Here is a 21,347-nt window from a genome sequence, read left to right as displayed (position 1 = left end):
AGATATAAAACCCATGTATAGAAATCATGTGCGTGTTTATATGCCTGCAAAAAGCCATTAGAAAATGTAATTTGAAAGAAGACACTAAAATAATTTATTCAGGAGCAGTTCATTACTGCATGGACCCATTAGATGGAATGTTGATAAATGGCAAACTTCATACATAGAAGAGATCACCTGTAACTGCCTTAAGTCACTGATGAATCTTGGCTTTATTCAGGGTCAGAAAACCAGACATTATATACTTTCAGATGTAAGGTAGTATCAAGTATAGAACACTTACCTAAAACATTGACACTGAATGTATTCATGTCTTTATGGCTAACATTCAGTACCAAGAAAAACAAATAAACAAACAAAAAAACAGGAAATAGAGAAACAAGTTAAATTTCACCATGAAGCAGCAAATATACAATCCAGAATGTGAGTCATTTTATGGAACAACTGACTGTTTCTTTTGAAAAGTCACTGGCATTAAAAAAAGGGACAGAGAAGCACATAAGAGACTTTTCTCTAGTTTAATGGAGACTTGAAGGATCTAACAAACAAGCACAATATGGGTTTTTTTTTTCATTCTGATTCAAACAAATCAGTTTTAAAAATAATAACTTTTTGAGATGACTGGGGAAATTTGAATATGGAGTATATATTATATGATACCAAGGAATTATTAATTTTGTTAATATTTACATTATTGAAAAATGCCCCTTTTTGGAGATGCATAAGGAAGCATGTGTAGGGGTGTAATGGAATTACGTATGGAATTTAACATGACAGAAAACCACGATGTTCATAGGAATAAAATGGATGCAATTTCTTTTATGGAGGAAAGTATAATGTTTTTTTAGAAGCCTTTTAAGGAGACCTAAATAAATGGAGAGATATGCAAATAGTCCCCTACTTATGATGGTTCCACTTGCAATTTTTTGACTTCACAATGGTATGAAAGTAATATGCATTCAGTGGAAATCGTACTTCAAATTTTGAATTTTGATCTTTTCCTGGGCCAGCCATATGTGGTACGATACTCTGTTGTGATGCTGGGCAGCAGCAGTGAGCCACAGATCCCAGTCAGCCGTGCAGTCACAAGGGTAAACAACTGATACTTTACAGGTTGAGTGTATTAAGTGCATTTTGGACTTACAATATTTTCAGCTTATAAATGGATTTATTGGGATGTAACCCCATTGTAAGTTGAGAAGCATCTACGCTATGTTAAGTAATTAAAAGATTCAAGATCATGAAGGTGTCATTTCTTGCAACCTGAGTGAGAATACCAAAGGCTACTGTGTAGTTTTTGTTGCTGTAGTTGCTTGGTTGGTTTGGTGGACCTTGACAGGCTAGTTCTGAAATTTGTACAAAAAGCATAAAGGTAGGGAGGCTTGCCTTACCAGTTGCTGAGGCTTCTTGTAAAGGTACAGTAATTAAAGTTGTGTAGATCTGGCACTGAAATATCATAACATACCGAACTAGAGAGCCACAAAACAGACACACATGTATGTAGTAACTTTGTATATGCTAGAATTGGCAATGCATGTAAGTATTGCTGGGACAATTAGTTATTAGTACATGTAAAAAATGAAATTTTATTCTTATCTCATACCATCCCCCCAAAATGAAATTATGCCTTTACCTCATATCATACACAACATCAGTTTCTGGTGGATTAATGATTTCAGTGTGAAAGACAAAAGTTATAACATTTTTAGGGGAGTATCTTTATGAACTTGGGATGGACAAAATTTTGTTGAAAAACATCACCAAATTGCAGACCATCAAGGAGAGGACTGGGTAAATTTGAAACAATTTAAATTTTTAAATTCTATAAATGAAAAGATACCATAAAGTAATCAAAGAATTCGTAGATTTGAAGAAAATATTAAATAACATATAGCAAATAAAGTATTATTATCTATAACATATAAAGAATACCTCTAAGTCAATAAGAAAAAGATATTGTAGTTTAAAAATGGGCAGAGACATGAATAGCTGTTTCAAGGAAATGGAAAGAGGAATGCCTAAATACCATATGAAAAGATATTCAGTGTAAGTAGTCAGAAACATGCATCTTACAACGATAATGAGATACTATTTTATATCTACCAGATTGGCAAAATTTAGAAAGTCAGATAGTACCAAGTGTTAGTAGATGTGGTGAAGTGTAATGGGCATTGTTATGTACTACTTTTGAGAGTATAAATATAACTTCTTGGAAAATAAAATAAGGTATACCTTTTATATGGCCTAGCAATTCAGTTTCTAGGCCTATACTGCCTTGGAGAAACTCTTGCACAGGTATGACAGAAGGTACCTAGCAGCATTGTTTATAATAGGAAAAAATGGAAGCAACACAATTGCCCATCCATTTGAGACCAAGTTAAAATATTACCATATATCATTTCATACTGCAGTGAAAATAGAGCAGATAAAAAGCTACATTACACTCTGATTAGTCTGAGTCTCAAAACATATTATATATTGAAAGGAAAAATAGCTTATTAGTAAACTTTATAAAGTTCAAAAACATGCAGACTATAAATGAAGGGTCTATATGTAAATGTAGCAAAACCATAATAAAAAGCTGGGGGGGTTTAAACACGAATTTTCAGGTATAGGTTACTCTTATCAGTGGAGGATAGACTAATAGGCAGTGGAATGGTATAAGGAGAGGCCCGTGGGGAGCTTCAGAAGTAGGTATACTGTTCTCTTTCTTAAGCTGGGTTCCTACATCTTCATATCACTGTTTTCACATACATATACATAATGTATAGCCTTCTGAGTGTTTGAAATATTTAAAAATGGTAAAGTTAGAGTGATACTACAGAATATTTCTTATAGCCATCCTAATATTTCAGTGCATTGTTTTCAGGAGACTGCTTCTATTTTTCCAATCTAAATCTCTGACTTGGTTTCTTTTTTTGTCATTTAAAATTATCCCATGCCTTTCTTTTGTTTTATGATTTCATTGTGCTTTGTAAGCTACATGCTGAAATACATGTTCTTTACAGAAAATTTTTGTAAACAATTTGCTACCATTGGTACAAAAGAGTTTGGAATTGTAGAAAAAATTTTGCAGCAAGAATTCTTTATTGGTTTTCAGCTATACCTTGATGCCACTGGTGTAAGTCTGTAAGTAAACATATTCTTTTCTATGCATACGTATGCAAGACTTGATTTTTCTCCCCCTGTCATTAGGCAAGTGAAAGACCAGAATAAGAAGGTAGCAAATCTGAAGCACAAGGAACAGGTGGAAAAAAAGAAGAGCGCACAGATGCTAGAGGAGGCGCGACGAAGGGAGGACAATCTCAATGACAGCTCCCAGCAACTGCAGGTTAGAACACAAGAGAATCTGAAAGGATCGGGTGAAGAGATTGAGGCATAATCGCATGTTGTTTTTCTCTTCATCTTTATCCTCCTCTTTTTTCTCTTTCTAACCCTGCTTGCTGCCTTCCTCTCAGAGCAACTGTTAGCAATAAAGGAATGGCTTTAAATAGAAAATGCAAGTTTTATTCCACAGCTTTGTGAGGACACCTCAGCATAGGAGAAAGTTCATCTTGCTTCAAGTTGATCACCCTTAATTGGTAAGTTCAACGACAGTTTAATGAGTGAGTTATATTAAGCTTCAGGGCTGTCATTATAACTGCTAATTCTATTCATTAAAATGCATTGCTAATCTTGATTTGTATCTTTCTTCCTTTTTTCCATTCTTCTTTCTCTTTCCTTTCTACCTTTCTTTCCTTTTCTTTCCTTAATCTTTCCTTCCTTTCCTCTTTTAAAAATTCAATTTAGAGAGAATATCATCATACAGGACATATAAACTATATTTTTTTACTTCAATGGAGTGATAATTGAAGTATAAACCTAATTATTCACAGATTAATTAAACCAGGCTAAATAATTGTAGCAGCAACTACCATATTATAAGTGCCAATTAGCTTCCCAGTATTTAAATCTAGGCGCTGGTCATTCATTTTTTTCTAACCTTCTCAGTAATCCAGTGGCGCAGGCGCACATTTTGCAGATGAGGAAATAATCTCAGAGACATTGCATTACTAAGCTTTATAAGTGGTTCAGCCATGCTTTTTTTTTTTTTTTTTTTTTTTTGAGACAGTCTTACTCTGTTACCTAGGCTAGAGTGCCATGGCGTCAGCCTAGCTCACAGCAACCTCAGACTCCTGGGCTTAAGTGATCCTCTTGCCTCAGCCTCCCAAGTAGCTGGGACTACAGGCATGTGCCACCATGCCTGGCTAATTTTTTCTATATATATTTTTAGTTGTCCATATAATTTCTTTCTATTTTTGGTAGAGATGAGGTCTCGCTCTTGCTCAGGCTGGTCTCGAACTCCTCAGCTCAAACGATCCGCCCACCTCGGCCTCCCAGAGTGCTAGGATTACAGGCGTGAGCCACCACGCCCGGCCTCAGCCATGCTTTTAACTGGGACTTTCTTGATCTGTAGCCTGTCTTGTTTGTCTCTATTTATTTACTTATTGATTGATTGATTGATTGAGGCAGACTCTTAGTCTGTCACCTGGGCTAGAGTGCAGTGGCGCATCATAGCTCACTGCAACCTCAAACTCCTGGGCTCAAGGGATTCTCCTGCCTCAGCCTCCCAAGTAGCTGGGTGGGACTACAGGTGCACACCGCTGCACCTAGCTAATTTTTCTATTTTTTCTAGAGATGGGGCCTTGCTCTTGCTCAGACTAGTCTTGAACTCCTGGCTTCAAGTGATCCTCCCTCCTCGGTCTCCCAAAGTGCTGGGATTACAGGCATGAGCCACTGTGCCCAGCCCTATTTGTCTTGACCACAATGCTTCAGAATTAAGGTTTAGATTTTAGAGAAGAATATCATAAACTTGCTGAAAGTTTATAGTTAAGACTACTAAGGCACTACCAGATTGTTTTTCTCTAGTTGCATTTTCTATTTGGATATGATAGAGTGTGTATGCCACAGTTGCATAATTATAGTCTTTACTGGAGAGATTTGGAAGAGTTATCTAGAAGCCATTTTTAGGCTTTGCAAAAAATTCATTTAAGACATGAGGACTCTGCTTTTTACTTTTTTTATTCCTCTTTTATATAACTTTTACTGATTATACTCCTTATAGAAAAAGTATAAATTTCCTCAAATGCACCAACTTTTGGAAAAAGCAGCATATACCAATTTTCCCTCACCCTTGCCAACAACAGTTAATATTGGCAGTTTTCTCTTTTTCATGCTGTTCTTCCTTTTTAAAGAAAGTGCAAGTCTGATGGGTAGAAAATATTTCATTTTTGTTTTAATTTATATGTCTCTGATGATCATTGACATTGCGTGTTTTTTCAGGTCTTGAATTTTCATTTGTTTCTTAATGTAATTGAGATCTCTGTCCCTTCCATGTTAGCTTCCTCCCATGGATTTTTTGCTTAGTTTATTCCCATTTTGAGACTGTATATTTACCTGTAAGTATTTTTAAGTTCTGTGCTTTTATTTTTCACCTTTACCTTTTAATTTATTTTAGGGTATTTTGTGTGGTGACGATATTTCTTCCTTATAGCTAACAATTTCACTAGAGTGTTTATAGTCAGTTATTTCATCTTCCAGAAGTTTGAAGTGGCATCTTTATATTTTATGAAATTTGTTAATAATTTGACTGTTTTTAGGGTTTCAATTTAACCTCCCTTCTTTAATGATGATCATATTGTTTTTTAATTGTAGAAAATAATTATTTTATGGTACAGCAAGCCTGTTGTTTATTGGCCCCTTACCTGTTTCTTTTATCTTCTCTATCCCCCATCCGCCACATTTAATGTTTTCTGTTACCAGGCTATCTTTGTGAACAAAAGATACTCTTCTAATCGTCTGTCAGTTGTTCTAATAAAACCAAAAGTTCTTTCATATGTAATCTCTTATTTCCTGTTTATATATAAGATAAGAGACATTATTTATTTATATTTTACATATAGAGTGGGTAACTGATTTTTCCAAGGTGCCTCAGTAAATGATAGATATCAAAATTATAAAAAATGATAGCGAATGGCCGTGTGCAAGTTACCCATGGATGTAATTCATTCAAATATAGTGAAGAGAACACTGGACTGCAAATTAGGACACTTAGGATCTGATCTCGGTTCTTCCACTGACTACTCTGTTATTAGTAATGAAGCATGTTTCTGAATCACGTTACTGCAAACAACAGCCTAGTGGTAGTGAGTGTCCCTAGCACCGAGACTGTGATCTTTGTGTGGTCACCACTGAAAGAAGCTTGGGATTTCTTGAAGAAATGGCTGATTCCAGGATTAGAGAAGGAAGTAAACAAGGTAAACCTAGATTAGTGGTTCTCAAACTTCAGTATGTACTAGAGTCACCGGGAGGACTTTTCAAAAAATTGATTGCTCGCCCCTGTCCCTAGAGTTTCTGATTCAGTAAGTTTGGGGTAAGCCCCAAGGATGTGCATTTCTAATAGTTCCCAAGTGTTGATGACATTCCTGGTTCAGGGACCACACTTTGAAAAGCGCTGCACTATAGCATCATTTCATATCAGAAATTAAGAAGCTGTCAAAGACTATTGGGGTCATTTAAGGAGGACAGAGGAACAAGAATGAAGGGGCTATTGGCTTCAGATGGACTGTGTGAGCATAAAAAGGACTAATGACTACAGTGGCTTAATACAAATCAAGTATTTTTAAATCCAAAAGTTTCATGATGAGACTATGAAAATAATTTGGAGATTCCTAGGACACCACAGCACTAGCGCTGGGGTTTATTTATTTATTTTTTCCATTCCAATGGTAGTAGGGGAAACACTGGCCATTTTCTGGATAATTATTGAAGCTGAATGATGGTGACGTGGGGTTCATTATAGAATTCTCTCTATACTTTTGTGTATGTTTGAAAATTTCCCTAATAAGATGCCAAAAAACACAGGTATCACTTAACCTCCTGAAACTGTTTTCATATCTCTAAAATGAGTCCTAAGACAGTCAGGACTTGACTTTCCTGTTAGGACTTCAGTGTGTCTTTCAGTTCTAAGCGAGCCCATTAAAACATGTTTACACAGCCCGGAACAGAGTCCTGGACTCTGGCTTGGTTTCTTGGCCACACTCCTTATTTGTGTTTCCCTCCTTTCCTTGAAAAATACTTTTTATATTTTCCAAGTAACATTTTATTTCATATTTTTGCTTTTCTGAAAGTTGGTTTATTCAATTTTTAAACTCAGGTCATATACATTTGTTTTTATTGTTTAAAATTACAGTTTTAGGCCAGGTGTGGTGGCTTATGCCTGTAATCCTAGCACTCTGGGAGGCCAAGGCAGATGGATTGTTTGAGCTCAGGACTTTGAGACCAGCCTGAGCAAGAGTGAGACCCCGTCTCTACCAAAAATAGAAAGAAATTATCTGGACAACTAAAAATATATATAGAAAAAATTAGCCGGGCATGGTGGCACATGCCTGTAGTCCCAGCTACTTGGGAGGCTGAGGCAGAAGGATCGCTTGATCCCAGGAGTTTGAGGTTGCTGTGAGCTAGGCTGACGCCACGGCACTCACTCTAGCCCAGGCAACAGAGCAAGACTCTGTCGCAAAAAGAAAAAAAAATTACAGTTTTAATTAACATACTAGAAAAATTAGTCAATAATATTTAAGTTTGCTTACATCCTTCCAAATTTTCTTCTAAACTCTAATTTTACTCATTTGTAATAATAATTATATGCACATACTATTATGTATCTTACTTTTTAAAAAGTTATGCTATGTCATTTATACATTTCCATGAATTGTGTCTTCATAATGATGCTTATACTTTATACTTATTTTCAGTTGAATCCAACGTTCAGTAGCTTTATACAAATTCCTCTTTTGCTGGACATTTTTTTAATTTCAGTTTTCACTGAACAAATTTGTATAGATAAGTTTTACCCAATTGGGTGGTTTTCTTTAGGCATTTCTCAGAGCAAACTTAACTTGCTCAAAGTATATGAGGTGTTGTGGCTTTTCCCAAATTTCTATCCACAAAGGTTGAGCTAATTTATAATACCCTTGGCAGTTTGTAGGCATTCTGTTTTTCCCATAGCCACCTTGGTTCTATTTAATGTTTTGCTCATTTTATAGACAGATGATGATATCCTTATTTGTTTCATGTTTCTTTTTTTTAATGAAATTGTACCTTTTTCCCATACAACAATTTATTATCTGAAATTTCTGTGTCAAATTTTAATTACATCTGCTTCCGATCATTAATCAGGGTATGATACTTACTTTAAATTGATATGTTATCTATTAAGTTGAGGAATGATGCTTGTCAATATTTTTTCCCTGTCATTTTTATCTTGAAACTGATTTATTATATTTTGTTGTTTAAACTCTTTTTAAAAAAAAACTTATAATTTGCCTACCTTGTCCGTCCAAGGCTATTTTTTCATTTATCTCCCATTTATAATAGGGTTAAATATATTACTTCCTTTTAGTTATTTAGCTATGCATAGATATGTGTGTGTGTTTATTTGTAAGTGTTCATCTCTTTAATCCACGTGGAATTTATTTTGATGTACCTTATGAAACATAGATTTAAAGTGTTTTTTCTTTACTCTGATACCTAGTTCTCCTAGTAGCATTTAGTAAATAGATACTCTTTAAATTTTTTTTTTCTGTCTGGCTAATCATATGCTAAATATTATGCAAGTTTCCATTTAGTTTTAGGTTCTAGATTCATTGTTTTGGCTTTAATCCAATTTTGTGCATACAGTGTTTGGAGATATATTTACATAGTTGGTAGGTCATCTTCAACCTCATAATGATATCTGAAAACTTTTTTCCCTAGGTAAATTTTTAAGTTTTTTTAAGAACTTTTGAAATATATCCCTTGAGACTCTTTACTTTGTTGAATTATACTAGTAATTTAAAGATTATTATCACTTGTAGTTTATTCAGTCATCTCCAGTCAGGAGCTAAATTTATTTCTCTTTTTATTCATATCTACATTTATTATTTATCATATTAAAGAAGAATTGACTGCCCGGAATAAAATATTTGTAAAGAAATCGCATATCCACATTACAATTAAATTACTACAGATATTTGGTAGATCGCAGAGAAGAGAAAATTAAATGAAATTTCAAACCATAAAAAGTATGAAAAAATTAGCAAATATACTGTAGTATATTCACCTGTAAAATGACGGTAATATTTCTCTGTATGAAAACTGAGACAAATTCCTTATAGAGCTCCTGTCTCAGCAGGTGGTAAGGATTGATGAAATGGTATGTGTAAAAGCATCTATCACAGCAGATGTTAACAGGGTTGGACTATGCAGTAGTAATGTACCAGGTAGAGGCAGCACTCTGCATTTGCGGTTCTGCCTCCTCAGATTCAGCCCACCGCAGATCGAAAATATTTAGGAAAAAGACAATAAACAATAAGAAAACTACCAAAAAAATAGAAAGCAATGCAATACAGCTACTTGTATAATGTTTACACTGTATTAAGTATTATAAGTAATCTAGAGATGATTTGAAGTATATGGGAAGATGTGCATAGGTTATATGCAAATGCTACACCATTTTACATAAGGGACTTGAGCACCCGTGGATTTTAGAATCCATAGGGGGTCCTGGAACCAGTCCCCAGCAGATACTGAGGGACTACTGTGGTGATGTAGCGAGGGAAACATGAGAGATTGTATAATTATCTTATGAAAGGAGGCACCCATTTCGTTAGGAGAAAACATTTTTTTTCCTGATAGAATTATGGGATAAATTTGTCTCATGTTGCTGTATTTAAAGCAGTAGTTCTCAATCAGGGCCTATTTTGGCCTGAAGAGATATTTGGCAATTTCTGGAGATATTTTTAGTTATCACCACTTGAGAGATGCTACTGGGATCTAGTGGGTAGAGGGCAAGGATGCTGTTAAATGTCCTGTAATGTGCAGGACAGCCACCACAGCAAAGATTTATTCAGCCGAAACTGTGAATAGTGCTGAGGTTTAAAAACTCTGATTTAGAAACACCTTGAACACCAGTTCTTTATTCAGGGTATAACTATGGATGAAGTTTTCATGATTAACTTTGGAAAACTATAATACATGTGGCCTTATTTGTCACACAGTTGTAACTGAATGACTTTAGCTATATTTTTGGTGTCTCAGAGAATAGAGGAATAGCAATTAATTGGGCTTTCTTATTTTAAAAATTCTTACCTGAATTTTTTTGTTTTTCAAATTTCTGGATATTTATTTGGTTCTCCCATATATTAATAATTCAGTTTGGGAACCATGTCTTGGTACTTTGCATATAGTTAGTACTCCATAAATGTTTATTGATTTTAATTGTATCTATAGATGTCAAGAACTTGCAGTCACATGCATTTTAGCCTGGAGTCTTAGTTTCTTTGGGCTGCTATAACAAAATACCATAAACTGGCTAGCTTATAAAAAACAGAAATTTATTTCTCACAGTTCTGGAGCTTAAGAAGTCCATGATCAAGAAACCAGCAGATTTGGTGTCTGTGAGGCCCGCTTTCTGGTTTGTGGATGGTGTCTTCTTGCTGTGTCCTCACATGATGGAAGGGACCAGAGTAGCTTTTGGGGGCTTCTTTTATAGGGGCATTCGTTAATCCCTTTCTTGAGGGCTGTGCTCTCATGACCTAGTGGCCTCCCAAAGGCCCCACCTCCTAATACTGTCACATTGGAGACTAGATTTCAACATATGAATTTGGGGGGGGGACACAGACATTCAGACCATAGCACTTGGCATTTGGAGTCTCCTGTTAACCGAACCCTCTAAATGTTTTTAACCTCATCTTTAGGTAAGATGGTCATGAGCGTGGCTACTGTGTTGTGGACAAGCTGATAATGCTGGTGTTAATTTTTTGATTTCCTAATCTGTGCTCTTCTCTTTATGCAGAATTTTTTTCCTGTGGATTTCCTTCTTAGCACAGGAAGTTTCTGCCTTAAAATTATCCTTTGTTGATGAACTCTACACTGTTCATGTTATTGTCTTATCTGTTGTTTCTTACCCTGTGTGTTTAATTATGCTTTATTGTTTTTATACCTTTCAACACATTGTTTTATAATTGCCCTTGTATGATTTAACTAATTTTCTTTTTCCTTTTCAACTAGGTTATATCTGCTATATGTGAAGGGTTACTTTTAAAATTTTAGCCTTTCTGAAACAATGTTTTACATAGGTTCAATAATTATAGCTATAATTATTGAGTTATAAATAATAAAAATAAAATCCAAAAATTTAGTTATAAAATTGTTTTGAAACCTTGAATGATATTCGGTTCAGCACTCTAATAAATATTTTCTAAATTTCCATAGGTTACCCTTTAAGGGCCTTGCATATTTTAACAGAAGAAATGCCATCTTCCCTTAGTTGAGAACATTTACCTTATATATTTTTATTCTTTGAGCAGTAACATTCAAGTACATCTTTTGACAAAGCTTTTAGTTTTAAGAAAGTTTTAGCCACATTCTAATAATGCAGAGTAGAGTGGACTGAAAGGGAGGCTCGTATCAGCCGTGCTTTGGAGCTTTGTTTTTATTTGTAACAAAGATAAGTGTCTGAATTAACCTTGAGAGAGGTGCTGTCAGAGAGACTGATGGGGCTGCCGAAAGAAAGCTGTGGCTCTTGTGCGTCTGCTCTCCTGAGACCTGTGGATGTTAAGAATAAAGTTCAAAGAAAGTGAAAGCAATAGAAATGGATATGGGGAGAATCAGCTTTACATGCATTTAAGCATGTTCTCTTCTGAGATACATGGTTGGTGAAACATTTGTGTTTTTATCTGAAATTTGATTTGATTTGCTCTACCTCCACAAAAAGTTTCTTCCATTTTGATAGGGGAATTTTTTTTTCTGAAGTGAAGACCACTTATCCTTCATTTTCAGATTGGCCATGGGGAGAATTATTTAACAAAACCTTTTAAAAAATTAAGATTGTCTGACATCTTTCTAGAAATACTCTTTCTAGAAATACTGTGTGGTGTTGTGTCACATGCTGGATATGTCTAATATATTAACATTCTTCTTGTTTTTAATAAAAATAAATTTTCTTTTTTTCTTTCCAGAACTTCTCCTTCACCTGTTTAAATGTTTAATCCTATATCATCCTTTTTAATTCAATTTTTTTCTTAGCAAAGTAGGGAGTTTTTTCTATATGGAATGGTCATAGGTGAGTTTCTGTGGTGTTCTTAACCAATATTAAATGGAGTAAGGGATTGTACTGGGAAAGTGTATGTACAAATTGGCATCTGTTTTTACAACCTCATGGATAGCTGCTGAAATTACACATGAAAATTCTTTTTTCCTGCAGGTGAAGCGCGTACTCAAATTGCTGGTTATATATACAACGCTTTAAAGCTCCCATCTCAAACTGTGCCACTTTTTCCCATTTAGAGAAAAAACAAAAACAAAGCCTTAAAATTATTTTCAAAAACTCTACAGTGTTTGAAATTGACTCTGTAGTAAATCTTCCCTCTGGCCAGAATTCAGTTCCATTTGATAACTAATGAAACTTACTGAAAATGTTTACTGATGAGACTACAGCCTATGGGACCCTTCCCTTCAGTTAAATTTAGTCCTGTTTGGTGGGGACATTTAGCACATCCTTTGAGCTTATTAAAAGAATGCTTTCCATAGAAGGATGAGTAAAGTTATATTTGGTACTAAAATTCTTATAAGTGGATGGCTGTGTTTTCACTTGAGTGAAATGAATGGTTGGCTCCTTTCCTTTGTGTTACTGGGGGGGCTTTTCTTGGTTTGCATTTGGAAGGTGGTCTCCAATAAGATTCCTTTTATTTTTAAGGGAACAGAAGCAGACACGCATGTGGTCCATTTTCCAAGACCTCAAAGGCAAGGGTCAACCTCTTATGGACCATATCAGTTGTTTGTTATTTTAAGTAAAAGGTTATCTTTGGGATTTTTTGGTAATGTCCTAAGATTAGGTAAACCCCATGTCCTTGCCCAAGTTTCTCATACCCAACTACCAGAATTTTTAAGATGAGATTACCTGCCCAATCTATACGGGATATTTGTACTAGATGCTCCATAAAAGTTATTTATATAAAGCAGCATCTTGTATGTTCATTTTTCTATTTCTTTAATGAAATACATCTGCTTTTGTTTTGAGTTTGGTTTTTAACAATTGAGGTTCTATCAGAGCTCTACTCTGAGGGGAGATATTTGAGGGATTTTTAAGAGAGGAGGAAAGTGAATATTTTTATTTAATTTATTGTATTTAATAAATTTATTTAAAGCATTACCTTAAAATAAAAAGTAGTTGGTGTGTAGTGTAACCAAATTCTATCTCTGTGTTAGGCTAGCTTTCTTTTCTTAAAAATTGACTTCATCTGACTTCTGGCTTCACTTTTTTTTTCCCCCCACAAAGTATCTGAGAAGTTGGTAAATGAATTCTGACATGTTGAATGATTGTGATGAAATCGTATGTTTGGGGCATGGGGAGAGAGCGGCAGGGTCAGCAGGGGCTGCGGGCAGTAAAGAATCACTGTCTCTTCACGTTAGGGCTGGTGGACAGCGGTTAGCGTTGGTATCTATTTGAAAGAAAGCCATTGGAGGCCAGAGTCTTACAGCCACAGTGATATGTGGCTTGATGTTGACAGAGCTGACATCAAGAAGCAAAGTTCTGAGGGATGTATTGGGGGTGGTATCACAGGAGTCGCTAAAGGGTGCAGCCTCCTTGATTTGCCGGAGTGAAGTCATAGTTGTGGCTGTCCCAGCTTCTGCCCCAGTCTCATCTGACTGCAGGAGTCTGCTTATTTAAGGAGTGAGGAGTTCTTTGGTAGTTTTCCCCTTCCTCTCCCTCTTCCAGACTCCCAAAAGCAGTCACGTAAACCTCCTGCCTTGAACCTGTGAGTGAAGTGTTCTCATTCGACCTCAGCTAGTAAGTGTGGTTGGCAGAGGTAGGCTTCAGTTACTTAATCCAGTCATAGGAAAAATGGTCTGTGTTTGTTTTGGTGAGTCCAAGTGTGATTAATAGCAGTTGAGGTAAAACTCTAAAGATAATTGCTTTCATTTTAGGCAATATGAACTATTTAAAATGGAAAAGCATGTTCCTGTACTATCTCTTTTTTTTTTTTTTTTTTTTGAGACAGAGTCTCACTCTGTTGCCCGGGCTAGAGGGCCATGGTGTCAGCCTAGCTCACAGTAACCTCAAACTCCTGGGCTCAAGCGATCCTTCTGCCTCAGCCTCCTGAGTAGCTGGGACTACAGACATGCGCCACCATGCCCGGCTAATTTTTTCTATATATATTTTAGTTGGATAGATAATTTCTTTCTATTTTTTTAGTAGAGACGGGGTCTCACTCTTGCTCAGGCTGGTCTCGAAGTCCTGAACTCAAACAATCCATCTGCCTTGGCCTCCCAGAGTGCTAGGATTACAGGCGTGAGCCACCGCGCCCGGCCTCCTTTACTATTTCTAGATAGCTGTGTAGTGAGATATCTGGGGCACATAGTACATTTCTAAATTTCGAGTGTTGCCTGAATTGTTTAAACAGAGTCAAATATCCAAGTTAGGGCCACTAAATGAAATAAAACTCTCTCTCTCTCTCTCTCTCTCTCTCTCTCTCTACTTGTTTCCGAAGGCTGCCAATTAAATACTTTTTTTTCCTAAATAGTGAATACTGTAAAACTGATTAACTGCAAACAGTACACACATGTCCTCTAATTGTAGTGTTTAAAACTTTTTATTGTATTTTTAATTGACAAATAATTATATATATTTATGGGGTACAGTGTGATGTCTCAATGCATGTATAGGTTATGGAATGATCAAATCAGGCTAATGAACATATCCATTACCTCACATACTTATTATTTCCTTGTGGTGTGAGAACATTTAAAATCTACTTTTTTTAAAAAGCAATTTTGAAATACACAATATGTAATTTTGAATTAGACTCTGGTTTTGGCTTTTTAAAATTTTTTTTATTTTTATTTTTTTACTTTTCCTCTTGTCTGCTTTCAGAGTAGAATCAGTTATCAGAAAAGTTCATGAGGGAACAGGAGTTTAAAAAGGGTCTTTGCTCACTGAAGACGCTGAGCATTTCATTCTCAAAAAATGGGCTGATTCCCAAAACAATCAACTATGAGGAGTCAATGTGATGACTAAACTTATTAAGAAACCTCCACTGTATATCTCTTTAAACATTTGCCTAATAATATTTTTCAGTTGAACTTTGATGATTGGCATATCATTGAGTATTCTTAGTACTGAACGATTAATAAATTGAGTTACTCTACTTTTATCGTCATCACAAGGAAACATCTCTCATTAGAATTTAATCTGGTTGCAGATTTTATTCTGAATAATTCCTGCCGTAATGCATATATTGCTGATATCACATCCAGTGATATGCTGATCCATATCCCAATTTTGTAGTCTCCTTAATGTCTGCCTTTTATATTTTAGGTATGTTTAGGTTCCATTTGAATATAGTCTCATACTAAAGGCTATGTCTTTGTAGTAAAAGTTCTGTTAGCCTAACAGGCATTTTTCTCTTAGAAGAAATTTTGACTTCATTCATAATCCAGTTTTGTTGTATTGGAGTTACGATATGCTGTGATAACCATCCTCTAAAATGATTCCAAATCCTCTTTATCTTCTGGTATTCATGCCCTTGTATAGTCCTCTTCCACACTGTGTCAGGATTGGTCTGTGTGACCAGTGGCAGTATTTTTTAATATTAAGTCTTTGAAATTTAGTATTTATAGCAAATCTTAACTTGGACTATCACATTTTAAGTGCTTGGTAGACATTTCTTGCTAGTGGCTACTGCACTGGACAGTACGAGTAGTATATTTAGCTGAAGAAGTTGGGAAGACTTTTCTAAGCCTGCTGCAAATTAAGAACGCATGTAAACAACAGGAATGATTTTCTCAAACTTAAATGTGGTGTGTCCTACCTTAACTTTAATCTCTAGCTACATTTAGTTCTAGTAAGTCAACCTCCTAATTTCCAGATGCTTTAGATCCTTCAAACCTGAGGAACATCCTAGGGACAGAAGGAATTAAGGGTATCAGAGGTTATATGTAGATTTCTTCAACATTACAGACTCAGAAGGGCCTGACTGCCTTATAGTTTATCATGTGGACTTTTTGAAAGAGAAGATGTAGAGAATGTAAAGCACATAGCCTGTACCTGGTATAATCACTCTCACTATTTGAGCCACCAGTAAGCACTTCTTGGGGGTTCCAGCATGTTCCCTTACTTCCTTGAATGTGGGCCTCAGAGCAGAAGTACGTGGAGTTTGTTGCATCTTAGACTTTCTAAAGTCCAGGAGGACATCTTTACCAACTGACATCTTAGCGGCAGGGAACCTCTGGCCTGTGGCCTCAAGGCCACATGTGGTCCTCCAGATCCCCAAGTGTGACCCCTTGACCAAATCCAAACTTCACAGAACAAATCCTTTTTAATAAAGGAAATGTAGCTAGAGATTAAAGTTAAGGTAGGACACACCACATTTAAGTTTGAGAAAATCATTCCTGTTGTTTACATGCATTCTTAATTTGCAGCAGGCTTAGAAAAGTCTTCTCAACTTCTTCAGCTTATATACTACTCGTACTGTCCAATGCAGTTAAAAATTTGGATTCAGCCAAAAGTCCACACTCAAGGATCCAGAGGAAGCTGGTGATCTTCTACTCAAAGTTCAGGCATTGAACAGTGAGAGGCTTTTCTTTTCCTTCAAACCAGCATCCACCATTAAGTATAGTGTAGATGAGCAGTTTGTCACTAAAATTCTGTGTCAAACTCTATCACAAAAATCTACTCACTACTATTTTTGTAGGTACAAATAAAAGGGAAGCTATTTCCACAGAAAATTGGATGGGGAAACTACCTCTTGGTTCTCTGCTGTGTCTTAGACATCTGCTATAAGATAACAAAGTTTTAGATATCTTCAGAATCTTCAGTATAACAGCAGAAGTTATTGCAATATTAGTGTCCCTTTAAAAATTGTTCTTACTTGGAACATCCCACAGTTACTAAAAGACTTCAGAGGAATTTCTCACCATAATTTTGACCCACTTGTGCAAATTACTACCATGAAGAAATTCATAGGACTTTTGAATAAATAGCTGTAAGAGCACAATGACTTTAATTCATGTGTGTTTGTCCTCTTTAACTTTCTTTTGCTCAGTAGCACTGTCTGGAGTTATATTTGTCCAGTATACTTTTCTCTTTCACAGTAGTTAACCTGTGTATTTAGAGTATGATTATATAAACAGCCACACTTGTAACTATTTCCAGAAGTTCTTTATATCCTTAATTTATTTGAAGTGCATGTTATCTTTTTAACATATCTTTCAATTTGCTTTTGATTTTTTATCAGACTAATATGTATATTATTTATAAAGTGAAATAACACTACATGGCTTATAATAATAGTCAGCTATCTCATTCTTGTCTAAACCTGATCCCTGTTCCTCTGAGACATCCGCTTTTACCTCTTTTGGTTGTTTCTTCTCCTGTTTATTTTCACGTTTCCAAATGACATTCTTACATCGTTCTTCCATTATTATTTGGGCCTTATCTCTGCATGGTGAGGAATTAGCATTTTTATACAAACCACCACACATACTTCCATTTTCCATCCTTCCAATATAGTTATATCAAGGTTTACATTATTGTATCTGAAGCACATAATATGTTATGATTTGCATTTTAGTTTTTCCTGGTGTACTTTAGTTTTTCTAGTCTTGGATGTTTTATTTGTTTGATTAGTTATTTGTGTATATATCACCTATTTATTCCCAAATTTCTTGCTAGAACTATAAAATTCCCCCCAGTATTGTAAGGACTGTAAAGTATATCATCCCTTATCAATTATTCTCAGGTAATCCATACATTGGCTGTTTTTCTAGGAAACGTCAGGTTTCTCCCTCTGCTCTAGTCTGCACTTGCTCCTTAGGCTCCCTGTCATCTTGGAGGCCCCTTCGCCACTCACCTGTGCTAGATCCCCCTTTCTCTGGATTCCACGTCTTCCTCTTTCCAGATTTACCTCTTCAATTTGAATAGAGCACACCCTAGTAGCTTCCTGAGAAAGTCTGTGATTGAGGTACATTTTTTGAGACTTTGCTTTCTACCCTCATATTTGAAATTTGGGTACAGAATTCTAGATTGGAAATCATTTTTTCCCTTAGAGTTTTGAAGGCATTACTTAGTTGTCTTCTAGGTTCCTGTGTTGTTATTAACAAGTCCAATGTCTTCTGATTTTTTTAAATCTTTTATAAATTATATTTGTCCTGTCTTTACAGACTCTTTTTAAAAAAAATTTTTTTTATTTCAGCATGTTACGGGGACACACGTTCTGATTTTTTGATCCTTTATAGGTGATCATTTTTGGCCCTTTTAAAAGGTTGTTTTTTTTTGTTTTGTTTTGTTTTTGAGACAGAGTCTCGCTGTGTTGCCCGGGCTAGAGTGAGTGCCGTGGCGTCAGCCTAGCTCACAGCAATCTCAAACTCCTGGGCTCAAGCGATCCTACTGCCTCAGCCTCCTGAGTAGCTGGGACTACAGGCATGTGCCACCATGCCCGGCTAATTTTTTCTCTATATATTTTTAGTTGTCCAGATAATTTCTTTCTATTTTTTTTTTAGTAGAGACGGGGGTCTCGCTCAGGCTGGTCTCGAACTCCTGACCTCGAGTGATCCACCCACCTTGGCCTCCCAGAGGGCTAGGATTACAGGCGTGAGCCACCACGCCTGGCCTTAAAAGTTTTTAAGATCTTTTATTTTCTCTAGTATTCTAAACTTTTATAAAAAAGAGTAGCCATGTTATAATTAATCTAAGTACAGAAAAATGAATTTAATCTTTTTTTTCTTTGGAAAATTATATCCTTTTATTCAAAATTATCATTACATGAAAGTAGTGAATGTACTAATTACAAGTTGTTCACATATATTATTAAAAGTGAGTTTATACATACCTGACAATAGGTCTTTTAAAATTAATCATGTTCTACTTATATAAAAGAATTGCAATGCAGTAATTTAGTCTTTTAAAATCATTGTTTTTGACATGGAGATATGGTTATGCAATTGTTTCCTATGACATGATAGAAGCAGATTTTTTTTTAATTTCAGAATATCATAGGGGTACACATGTTTTGGTTACATAGTTTGCTTTTATACAGTTTGAATCAGAGTTATAGGTGTGCCCTTCACCCAGATAGTGTGCATTGTACCCATTAGTTGTGAATTTGCCTATCCCTTCTTTGCCCCTCCCACCGGCTTTATTTCCGTTGAGTTTTACTTCCATATGTGTACATAGTTTTGATTGATTAGTTCCAACTTAGTATTGAGTTCATGTGGTGTTTTTTTTTCCCCATGCTTGTAATACTTCACTTAGAAGAATAGTCTTCAGTGCCATCCAGGTTGTTACAAAAGATACTAGATCACCATTTTTTGTTATGGCTGAGTAGTACTCCATGGTATATACATCACCACATTTTATTAATCCACTCATGTATTGGTGGGCACTTGGGTTGTTTTCACATCTTTGCAATTGTGAACCGTGCTGCTGTAAACATTTGAGTGCAAGTGTCTTTTTTATAAAATGTCTTTTTTGCCTTTGGGTAAGTATCTAGTAGTGGGATTGCTGGATCAAATGGTAGGTCTACTTTCAGTTCTTTGAGGTATCTCCATACTACTTTCCATAGAGGTTGTGCTAGTTTGCAGTCCCACCAACAGTGTATAAGTGTACCTTTCTCTCCACATCCATACCAGCATCTGTTGTTTTGGAACTTTTTGATAAAGGCCATTCTTACTGGAGTTAAGTGATATCTCATTGTGGTTTTGATTTGCATTTCCCTGATGATTAGAGATGTTGAGCATTTTTTCATGTGTTTTTTAGCCATTAGTCTATCTTCATTTGAAAAGTTTCTGTTCATATCTTTTGCCCACTCTGTAATGGGGTTGTTTGATTTTTTTTTTTTTTTTTTTTTTTTTTTGAGACAGAGTCTCACTCTGTTGCCCAGGCTAGAGTGCTGTGGCGTCAGCCTAGCTCACAGCGACCTCAAACTCCTGGGCTCAAGCAATCCTCCTTCCTCAGCCTCTTGAGTAGCTGGGACTATAGGCATGCGCCACCATGCCCGGCTAATTTTTTCAATATATATATATATTTTTAGTTGTCCAGATAATTTCTTTCTATTTTTTTTTTTTTTTTAGTAGAGACGGGAGTCTCGCTCTTGCTCAGGCTGGTCTCGAACTCCTGAGCTCAAACAATCCACCTGCCTCGGCCTTCCAGAGTGCTAGGATTACAGGTGTGAGCCACTGTACCCGGCGAGGGGTTGTTTGATTTTTTTCTTGCTGATATGTTTGAGTATTTTGTAGAGTCTAGTTATCAGCCTTTTATCAGATGTGTAGCATGCGAATATTTTCTCCCATTCTATAAGTTGTCTATTTGCTGTTTTGATTGTGCCCTTGGCTGGGCAGAAGCTTTTTTATTTGAACAGGTCCCGTTTATTTTTGTTGTTGCTATGATTGCTTTTGGGGTCTTCTTCATAAATTCTTTGCCTAGGCCAATATTTAGTCTTCTTAATAGAGTGAGGACAAATAAGAATATTAATATTAATAAATACTAATAAGATTTAGCAGTGTGGTTGATACTCCAGTATTTGTAGGACTAAAAGGTTTTCCTGTTCATTGCTTGCATTGGCTCATTATTTCATTAAATTAAATAGATTCAAGATGTGGTTCAACACAAAGGAAACGTCCTTGGTTTGCCTTAGCAGATACCTGTTATGATTCCAAAAGTAAAACTGAAGCCAGATTTTACTCACTAGATAGATTAAGTAGTTATGGATTTCGTTAATGAAGATGAGGTAGATATTTACTATCTTCATTCTCTTGCTGCTGCCCTGGTTTAATACAGTTTCCTTAGAGCAAATGATTCCATACTTAGCTGTTACATGACTTATATTAATAATATCCCATAAATATTATTTAACAGTCCTCTGCTTTATTTGTAGTTTCACTTGGCTTTTGTTCTTCATCCTTACTATTGAGAATGATTTTGAAACAGCCTTTGCCAATAAGTCCAGAAGACTTTTCTTAAATAAATGGCCTTGCACTCTGAGATCATCTGGTAGACTCTGGTTTCACCACTGAATTTGAGGAAACTTACATTATGAAACCTTCACCGATCCTCTGCATTATGACAAATTATTAATCATCTTCCCTCTTAAAAATTTTTACTGATACAGCCTCAAAGCTATTTCTTATGCAATGCAGGTGTACAAGTAAAGCTGTTTGCTTGAAGTTGATTCCTGGGAAGTTACTTGGAATAACTGTTTCAACCTCCATTTAGGTGAGGATAACAGAAGCTTCTCAGGAGACCTCCAAAAAATAGTTTAAGAGCAGGATAG

The 21,347-nt window shown here is 35.8% G+C and overlaps 1 protein-coding gene across 7 annotated transcripts in view; it reads left to right on the top strand.

The window, feature by feature from the left end:
- ERC1 (ELKS/RAB6-interacting/CAST family member 1) overlaps nucleotides 1-21,347 on the top strand; it is a 486,124-nt gene that overhangs the window by 218,988 nt on the left and 245,789 nt on the right. For all 7 annotated transcript variants that reach the window (XM_045554665.1, XM_045554663.1, XM_045554660.1 and 4 more), the window contains one exon: nucleotides 3,196-3,331. In XM_045554665.1, coding sequence (XP_045410621.1) covers nucleotides 3,196-3,331 — 136 coding nt within the window. The remainder of the gene's footprint in view (nucleotides 1-3,195; nucleotides 3,332-21,347) is intronic.

The sequence above is a fragment of the Lemur catta genome, chromosome 6 (assembly GCF_020740605.2).
Source record: "Lemur catta isolate mLemCat1 chromosome 6, mLemCat1.pri, whole genome shotgun sequence".
NCBI lineage: Eukaryota > Metazoa > Chordata > Mammalia > Primates > Lemuridae > Lemur > Lemur catta.
The sequence above is the reverse complement of the archived record's forward strand: the minus strand, read 5'-3'. Positions and strand labels throughout refer to the sequence as shown.